This window comes from Cibotium barometz, chromosome 7 (assembly GCF_041138505.1).
Source record: "Cibotium barometz isolate CiBa-2024 chromosome 7, ASM4113850v1, whole genome shotgun sequence".
Taxonomy (NCBI): domain Eukaryota; kingdom Viridiplantae; phylum Streptophyta; class Polypodiopsida; order Cyatheales; family Cibotiaceae; genus Cibotium; species Cibotium barometz.
Genome location: NC_141052.1, coordinates 46719353 through 46729099, shown reverse-complemented (window position 1 = coordinate 46729099; position 9747 = coordinate 46719353). Strand labels below are relative to the sequence as shown.

The 9747-nt window shown below is 36.7% G+C and overlaps 1 protein-coding gene across 1 annotated transcript; it reads right to left on the bottom strand.

Moving 5' to 3' along the window:
- Positions 1-6371: 6371 nt before the first annotated feature.
- Positions 6372-8897, bottom strand: LOC147637092 (8-hydroxygeraniol dehydrogenase-like). The gene is made up of 6 exons (XM_086799891.1): positions 8756-8897; positions 8543-8656; positions 7957-8184; positions 7492-7777; positions 6860-7013; positions 6372-6678 (listed from the first exon to the last, which is right to left on the bottom strand). Exons 1-6 carry the CDS (start codon positions 8833-8835, stop codon positions 6479-6481), a joined length of 1062 nt encoding a protein of 353 aa, XP_086656017.1. The 5' UTR covers positions 8836-8897; the 3' UTR covers positions 6372-6478.
- Between the last annotated feature and the right edge of the window lie 850 nt (positions 8898-9747).

Sequence of the window (9747 nt, the reverse complement as noted above, 5' to 3'; positions counted from 1 at the left end):
GAGGAAAAAGGCCCGAAATTGAGTCCGATTCTCCCCTAATGTCAATCCTTAGCATGCTGTCAAAAGTTATGACAAGATAAACACGTTGTTAATTTTACGCAAAAGTAATAAGAAAATTTACCTTTTAACTAGATGGTTCACTTGATAAGTTATTTATTACCTTAAAGCAACATAAATAACATTATCAAAGGCTTCTCGTTGGCATGATGTAAAACTTTGATGTCCTCAAGTGTAAGGATTTGAAGTTCTGGAGTATTATCCTCAAATATCTCAAGCCTCATCTCCTCACCCAACCTAGTTATATCCCTATTAATGCTCTCCTACCTGGACTAAATTTCATCAATCCTAATCTATCTAAGACTCTTCCCATGTTTTCTGACTATTTTTTCTTTCTTTTCTCTAATTCCTTGCTCTATTGTTGCTCTAAAATATTTCTCTTCTCTCAATTTATCCTTGTATCTCTCTTATGAATTTGGTATCCTGTGATCTCAATGATCTCTTTGTCCTTAGAGTTCCTTGTTGGTGGAACCATAAGCCTTTTCCCTCACTTTGGGATCAAGAAAATCTATTGGTGGGGGACACAACATGTTCATTCTTCTATGCCTCAACATGAAAAGTGTATGGAAGCCCTTCTCCATGACTGTCAATCTGTGCATGGGTAACAAGCAAGTATGAGTCAATAAAAAACTCTATAATGTAATCCTCTATGGCCATTTACAAGCAATCCAATGCTATAGTGTACCAACTTAAGCCTATTTTTTATCTTTCAGTAATGCTCCTTATTAGCAACCTTTGGAATCAAGCCTTGGGGGAACATAAATGTTGGTGGATTTTCATGCTTTCCTTATCTCCCTAAGTGTGCTGATAACTTTTGATTCTTTATATATGCACATCTTTAATACAAATTCATTGGCTTGCACTTTCTTGTTGGTAACTTTGTGGGGATTTGAAGCTGCAATAGAAGTCACCCTTGGTTTGGCCTTTTTGAATTGGGCTTGGAACCAAAGTAAGAGAAGAAAGTCCTTAACTTTTTTCGTACTCTTCTAACAATCTACATTGTCCTTACCATACTTAAAAGGCCTATGATAGTTTACATTACAAGGAATGTCCTCAATTTGTTGTCAAGCATGGTACCTAGAAAATGTGTGAGGGTCACATCATGGAGATCCAAGAACCCTCTGTGCATTATTAAGATACCTAGAATAAAAAAACCAATGCATCCAAATAATTATAGTAGTCAAGAAGGGTACCTAGAAAACGTTCAAGTTGAGCTCCTGGGGGTTTCCTACCTTCTCTTTGCATTTTGGAGGTACCATATATAAAATACACATGAATCTTCACTCAAGAAACTAAGGTATATAAAATAAATTAAAATAACATGGCGTGCTGATTTCTCAAATTGCAAAACTTATCAAAAAGTGAAATACACTCCATGAAGAATACAATCAATTGATTTAATCAATTCATAAAAAAGAACTATACCCAAGGGTACTTGGAAAATACATAGAGGGATTGAGGATATGCATCAATGACTCTTCACGTATATTCTAGGTACCCAAATAGGATCCAAATTTCAAATTTTTACTCCATAAGGTATGCGCGACAAAGTCCAAATGTGGACATAAAGACTACTTGTTGATGGTTTAGCAATGCCTCGATTACTCTCCTACCTCCTAACTTGAGTTGGGTATACACACACTATTCATTGGGTATTAAGAAAGAAAGTGGTTTAATGTACACAAAATGGCATGGTTACTGCATGGGTAAGTAGAACATAATGGTTCAAGCTCAGGGGGTCACTCATAAATATGTAAGTGTAGCACGTGGGTTCAATAGAAGGGATTTTTAAATTTATTCTTAACACATTTTTTACATACAGAAGGGTACCATTTAAAGGGGGTATTTATAGGTCGAATAGAAAAATGGTATCTTTTATTCAAAATTCACAGATAAGGAATTTTTAAAATAGGCCTTGAATGCACGTGATACATAGGGTTTACTTATAGTGAACCCCTTGAGAGTTCAAGGTACACAAATCTCCATGGTAAGTACTAAATAGGTGAGATACACACGTAGTCTAATAAGTAGAGAGAGTGGGTGAGGTACATTTAAAGGGGTATTAAGAAAGAAAGTGGTTCAATGTACACAAAATTGCATGGTTACTGCAAGAGTAAGTAGAACATAATGGTTCAAGCTCGGGGAGTCGCTCATAAATATGTAAGTGTAGCACGTGGGTTCAATAGAAGGGATTTTTAAATTGATTTTTAACACATTTTTTTACATACAAAAGGGTACCATTTAAAGGGGGTATTCATATGTTGGATAGAAAAATGGTATGTTTTATTCATGAAAAATTCACAGATAAGGAATTTTTAAAATAGGTCTTGAATACAGAGGGTTTACTTATAGTGAACCCCTTGAGGATTCACGGTACACAAATCTCCATGGTAAGTACTAGGTGAGACCAATGCCCTCTAATAAGTAGAGAGAGTGGGTGAGGTACACATTAATAGGGGTTTGCATAACTAGGGAGAGTGGGTGAGGTCCACACATGGTAGCAAGGCTATTCATTAAGTAGACAGAGGGGGTGAGGTCTTAGGGGCTACACTATGAAGACACCCTATGTATCATGTGTGATCAAGGGGTATTTAAAAAACCACTTACTTGTGAATTTTTCATGAATAAAATGACGCCTTTTTCTTTATGGACTTACGTGCCAAAAGGTGTAGTGTGTCCCATGTCCTATGATATCCTTTGCATCCATCCTTGTATCCCTGGGATCTGGCTCTTGTATCATGATGCGTCTCTACAGTTCAGTAGATAAACCTGATGGCTCTTTGTCCATGAAATGGTGTCTCGTTATAAAAGAATGTCATCAACTTTGAGTACCTTATGATGTGCTCATAGGGAAGCATGTATAGAGGTTGCCTACTAGGATGAGCATCTATGGTTATATCATGTGGAGAGTATCACATTGTAATGTGTACAAGCATGTCTCCTATATGATACATCCTCATCCACATGTAGTAGGTCTCCTAATTCTTCTTAATAATAAATGTCATCACAAACAATAAGCTCGCCTGATTTCACTCACAAATAGAAGGGAATAAACTTGGTTCATGGATTGTGTGTTGTCAAGTGTTTAGGCATTCGGACTAACCAGTAATGTTCATATCCTATTCTATTAGCATTATCACCATATATGAACCTTAATGTTCATATCTTGTATCTATTAGCATTATCACCATATATGAAGCTTAATATATAACCATACAAATACGATAATACCTAAACAAATGAGAGTGTGCCCTAGGTACTAAATAAGTGCATATCCTTCAAATCTCCCCCTTAGTGTGCAAATTATTTTACTTTACACTCTCAAATACTCAAACTTGGGTTTTCTAATAGCTTTTTTGTGAGAATATCTGTAACTTGTTCTTTTGTAGCAAACATGTTCTACTTTTTTTGCTTAAATCTTTTCACCAAAAAAAATGATAATAAACTTTAATATGTTGTCGTCACATGAAAACTTGGGTTCTTTCCAATTTGAATACGACTTTGGTTGTTATAAAATATCAGAGTTGGGTCTTCTTGATTCTCCATGATATCTCGGAGTAATAATCTCCTCAACCAAATTAACACATTCACACACTGCATTCTTGGTTGAGTTATACTCCGCTTACTTGCTTGCTTTTTTCTTTTCCATGAAATAGATCAAGAACCAAGAGAAAATACATATGCGGATATTGACTTTTGATCAATATTGCTCTCCCAATCAACATCACATTATCTTGAAAGTATTGAATCATGATACAAAAATTAAAAGTTCCTTTGAGATTCCTCAGTGTATGCTTTGTTGCTCTCCAATGTGACTCTTTCACATCAACCATGTGTTGACTTATGGTAATCACATCATAAACTATGTTAGGTTGAGTAATTGTGACACATATCAAACTTTCAACAAATTGTTTGAAAAGAGGACAAGCAACACTTGATTCATGTGTAAAAGCTTAAAGCTTTTGAATTCCATTAATAGAGTAGAAACTTTATAGCAGTCCATCATGTTAAATCTTTTTAATGATTCCTTAATGTACTTTGATTGAATAAAAAACATGCTTGAATCTTGTCTCCAAACTTTGATTTTAAGATAATAATGTACATCTAAGTCTTTCATATCAATCTCCTTTCAAAGACATTTCAAAGCAGTTTTAAAAGTCTTTCAAACTCCTTTGAAAGACTTTCCTTTACTTTTTCAATGAGAATATTGTAGCTACCTATGATAATAAGAATATTGCAGCCACCTATGATAATTAAATTATCCACATCTACAAAATCTGAAAGTCTTTTTACTTTTTTTTAATGAGAATATTATAGCTACCTATGGTAATATGATGGATTTGTATTTCTCATCCATTACTTCTTTCCATTTCTTACTTTGATATGCTTCTACATAAGATGATGGTTTAAAAATTTCAGCATGTTTTCTACTAATGTAAAATTCATATGCCTCTTTTTCTTTCTTTCCCTCAAGACACACATTAAAGCTTGTAGATTTAAATTGATCTTCAATCTTGCTGCCTTCAGGTATCACTTTGGAGGCGACTCCACTTCAGAACCATTGGTCTCTTCCCTTGGACTATTTTGAATTAAATAAAACACACATCTTCATCATGTGCTTAACCATTCACATTACCACCAAGCTTAAAATCTTTATAATTCACATTATTGTCATCATTAAACCAAGAAAATATTTGCTCTTATTTTTTATGTGAGAATTTGTGTTTAAAAAAAATGACATCATGACTGATGATAATCTTCCTCTCTTGAGGACTAAAAATAACATGCATGCCTTTTCATTTGAGCCATAACCAACCTCCTGTAATATGCACTTTTTTGCATTTATCTTTCTTTTGTCATTTGGTATATGCACATATGTATTAGTCTAAAGACTCTCAAATGTGAAATACATGGTTTGATATTTGAATAAGCTTCTATAGGAGTCATACCTTTTAATGATTTTGTTGGAGATCTATTTGCAAAACATCGCTGTTTGGACTACATTGATCTGTATATTATCTCTAAGATCACTTGCTTTTAACATGCTCCTTGCAGATTCAAGTAAAGTACGATTGTTTATTTCCATTACACCATTTTCTTGAGGAGTGTAGGTAGTTATGAGTTGATGGTGAATTGCATGCTCTTTGTAAGAATCATTGAGAATCCTTGAATTATACTCACCTCCTCTATCTATTCTTCAAACCTTGATCCATTTTCCAACTAGATTTTTTAACTTTGCTTCTACGTAAGATGATGATTCAAAAATTTCATCACATTTTCTATTAATGTAAAACTCATATGCCTCTGTTTCTTTCTTTCCCTCAAGACACACGTTGAAGCTTGTAGATTCAAATTGGCAAAAAGGAAAAGCACAAGGCCAAAAGTAGGGGCTGTTCGCATGTGCCTTCAAGTACTACTTTGGAGGCTTCTTCACTACCTTTGGAGGTGACTCCACTTCAAAGCTGCGGCCATTAGAATTCCACTATGCCTTTTACTTATGCTCCCTTGTAATTTTTTTAAAAATAATTGGATCCACAGTAACACACTTGTGTGTCTTTTTATTTTACATTTGCACCAATTCTTTTTATGTTGAGTACAAAGTGTGTCTTGTCTAGTAGCTATCTTCTCTAAACTTAAGTGGATTAAGAGTACCTAAACCTATAAGTCACCAAAGTTTTTGAAGTTTTCTAAATCATGTGTGCATGTGTATGTTTGTGTTGTGCCTATGAGTGTTTTTTCAAAGTTTTGAAAATTGTAACTTAATAACTACATAGTAACACTATGGCATGTTAACACACAAATATAAAATTCTTTTCTTGTTGCAATCTAAATAAAATATTAATTATTTTCTCAAAAAATAACTGTACATGTAGTTTCATATTGACCTTTTAATAAAATTTCATTTAGACTGTGGCAAAGTTACCTAGAAAAGATTTGATAATAAGATATTGATATCTATTTGAACTCTCATTTTTGTTTAATTATCATACTCTTATCTTAGAAGTGCTTTTCAACTAGTGTAGTTGTAGAGGCTCATTGCTATCTTCTTTAAGCTTGGGCAATCTCTTTATTGCTTCTGCTTATGTGCATGGCAAGTGTGTGTGTATATGTGTGTGAGAGAGAAGCTTTTAACGCTGTAGGAACAATCCTAAGAGACGGAAAAGATCTACCTGATGGGAAGTGAGATTCACATATGGGACGTGTTGAATATCAACTCTATGAACTAACCACTTCTGCCACATTTGGACATTTGGGCGATGACAGAAAGGTTAGAGAGAGAGAGAAAGAGAGAGAGAGTATATTGAACAAATATATATTGGAAGTGATAAGTTTCTAATTGTGTATAACCTTTATGAGAGAGAAGTCTTTCATGCTTATTCCCATGCTTATTCTTTCACCTTGGGCAAATTCTAGCATCATATTATGCTTTCAAGCTGTTGGCCACATCGATGACAAATCGGTATTTCACGTCGGCGTTTATCAGTCGCTCCATTGCTGTGTTCACATAGTCCATGGGGATCTTCTCAATAATGCTAGTTATGTTATGCTCACCACAAAAATCAAGCATCTCCTGGGTCTCAGCCATGCCACCAATACCACTCCCAGCAACGAGGCGCCGCCCTACGCAAGCAGAGAGAGAGCTCGATAAATCAATAATTAAAAACAGTTAATGGAATAATGCAGTGATTATACCTTAGTTTAATGCGATTCACAAGAATTTATCGATCAAGCACGCTGTTATGATATAAATCGACTAATCCGTCACTAATTACGAGAGTTTATCACCTTATCTAAGCCTTACCAAATATGACATTGCCAACATTGAGTTGCAACGGCTTGGCCGGCAGACCAACAAGAATGAGCTTTCCATTTATCTTTAGCGTATTCAAAAGAGGCTCGAGGGGATGATCAACCGAGACTGTGTCAATAATGTGATCAAGAGTTTTGCGAGCTTTCTGCAAGAGAAAAGTAAATGTTTCTCTCTCTCTCTCTCTCACACACACACACGAACGATTGTGGTATATAAGTTTAGCAAGGACCAACCTAAAAATGTTTCACCAAATTTTCAATCTCAATTGAATCAATTCTTTTGAATATCAACTCTATGAACTAACTACTTTTCCTATATTTCTGTGGCAGAAAGGTTAGCCCATTTTAGAGAGAGAGAGATTGATTTTGGCATAAGATCACCATATCATTAAGAAACAAAATTAGCCTCATCAATATTAGCCTCTAAACCTACCACATCAATATTGGTATGATGTATATGTGTATGAGAGAGAGATTTTGGTATATTAGTCTATTCAACATTGACAAAGTATGCGTTAAGAATCAGAATTAGCCTCTAAGATCACCACATCATTAAGAATCGGAATTAGCCTCTAAACGCACCACATCAATATTGGTATGATACAGTAAAAACCCCTTGATTACCTTCATCTGCTCTTCATCAGTGCTAAGGAGAAAATTGTCGATCCCCAACAACTCCTTGGCTTCTTTTGCTTTGTGAGGCGATGTGCTGATCACAGTCACTTCAAGTCCAAAAGCCTTGGCAAACTTGACAGCCATGTGTCCCAGGCCACCAAGCCCTACGACTCCTAGTTTCTTGCCTTTCTCAGTCATGTTGAAGTACTTCATAGGGCTGTAGACAGTAATCCCAGCGCAAAGAAGTGGTGCAGCTGCATCTAAAGGCAAGTTGTCGGGCATCTTGAGCACAAATCTGCATTAATGCAATCAGAAATACCTTGAGATAAACAACGAAAAAAATTGATTGAATTTCTTGATGTGGGTATCGATTGTGATCAACTTTGATGTGGTTTTAGATTGCTGTCTTATCATTAATGTGTTGTAAGTTTGATAATTAGGTTAAAAAACATTCAGGAAGCAGCTAATGGTAACCTTTGATTAGCGAGCATGAGTGTGGAGTAGCCTCCGTTGGTTGGGGTTCCATCCACATCGATGCTATTGTATGTGAGGATGGATCTGTCGCAGAATTGCTCGAGCTTCATATCACAAGCGTCGCAACTGCCGCAAGAGCCCACAATGCAGCCCACTCCCACGTGATCACCGACTTTAAAATTTGAGACCTTGGATCCAACTTCTGTAACGATGCCAACTATCTCATGTCTGCAACGCATGTTCAAGTCTTAGCTTAATGCTTGCATAATCATTGTTAAAAGCAGTTGTCTTAGGGCTAAACTGATGCCTTCGTTTTTACTCACGAAAATGCCTACATTTAAACCTCACTGCAGACTGCAAATAGTTTTTTCCAATGTTAGCCACCATGGAATGCACATTGAAGGATTGTTCGTGGGGATGATGATCGACACTGTGGAGTGTGTGTGTTTTCTCTTGGTAGTACAGTTTTATGTTGTGGCGCAAATATTGCGCTCGAGTTGGCTGAAGGAGGCGGTGTAGCGGAATCGCGCTCAAGTTGGCTGAAGGAAGCGGCGGCGTTGAGAAGAGTATGATGCAGGCGACTCACCCAGGCACGAGCGGGTAAGTGGAGAACTTCCAATCATTTCTGAGTTGGTGCAGGTCGGAGTGGCATATCCCGCAGTAGCTCACCGTGAAGGCAACGTCGTCCTCTCCCGTGGCCCTGCGAGACAACACCAGGCCAACTATAAGTGAGGTAATTTTCCAATGAATCAGGTGGTAGGAACGCATGTATAGAAGCGAGCGCACTATTTTTTCAAACCTGCGTTGGAACGAGAATGGAGAAAGGTGGCCCGAAGCATCTCTCGCAGCATAACCCAGCACTTCATGGTTCGTTGCCATTGTGCCTAATCTATCATATACGAGCTTATTAACCTTCCCCTAATCCCTTTTTAGTACCTTGATTACTATGCCATACTGACCCTCTTAATAAGGACACAGGGTTGAGATGTAGCCAATGCCGGCCATCAAAGATTCGTGAGACAAACTCACAATTGGATTTTGTGCCCCATTCATCTAATTCCCCTCCTCTCGGGGGAGGGGAGTGGTGGTAGTTCACGCTTCTAGAAAGGGTCAAAACATGTGTAAGACATATATGGGGGTGGGATGTGTGTGTGGGGTTCACTCTTCTAGAAGGAGTCATCACACTTCTCAAATTGGCTCCTAGGGTCAAAACATGTGTACAATATATATGGGGGTGGAATGTGTGTGTGGGGTTCACTCTTCCAGAAGGAGTCATCACACCTCTAAAATTGGCTCCTCCACAATGCTCCAACCATATGTATAACATACATATGGGAGAGGGGTGTGTGAATGTGTTTGTGGTTCACCCTTCTAGGAGGGATCATCATACTTCCTTCTAGAATTGGCTCCTCTACAAAGCTCCATTGGCACATATGTTAAGATGAGGTTAAGATATATATTGTCATTTACTTTTTTCTTTCCATGATTTTTATATACTAAGCCATCTTGAGATATTGGATTATGTATCACATTGAACAAAATGCCACATGCTACAAACACTTGCGTCCATTTAAATTGCATTTGCAAATTGTTTTGTTTCTTAAAGCATACCTTAATTCTACTTCGACTTGTATGTTTATCACTCTCACTTCCACATTCTCCATCTAAATAAACATTAGATCAATTTGGTGATGCTATGCTCAAATTAGCTACATTTTTCTCTTCATTTAAAACTTGATTGGTATTCCTCAAGTGTGATGAAGACATACATAGTTTTATTACTTTTAGATT

Bases quoted from the DNA above. Each gene is read 5' to 3' on its own strand.
- LOC147637092 (XM_086799891.1), bottom strand. From the start codon at position 8,835: ATGGCAACGAACCATGAAGTGCTGGGTTATGCTGCGAGAGATGCTTCG. The intron at 8,657-8,755 runs GTTTGAAAAAAT...GTTGTCTCGCAG, and splicing joins CCATTCTCGTTCCAACGCAG to GGCCACGGGAGAGGACGACG. The intron at 7,014-7,491 runs GTAATCAAGGGG...TTTCTCTTGCAG, and splicing joins CTGATGAAGAGCAGATGAAG to AAAGCTCGCAAAACTCTTGA.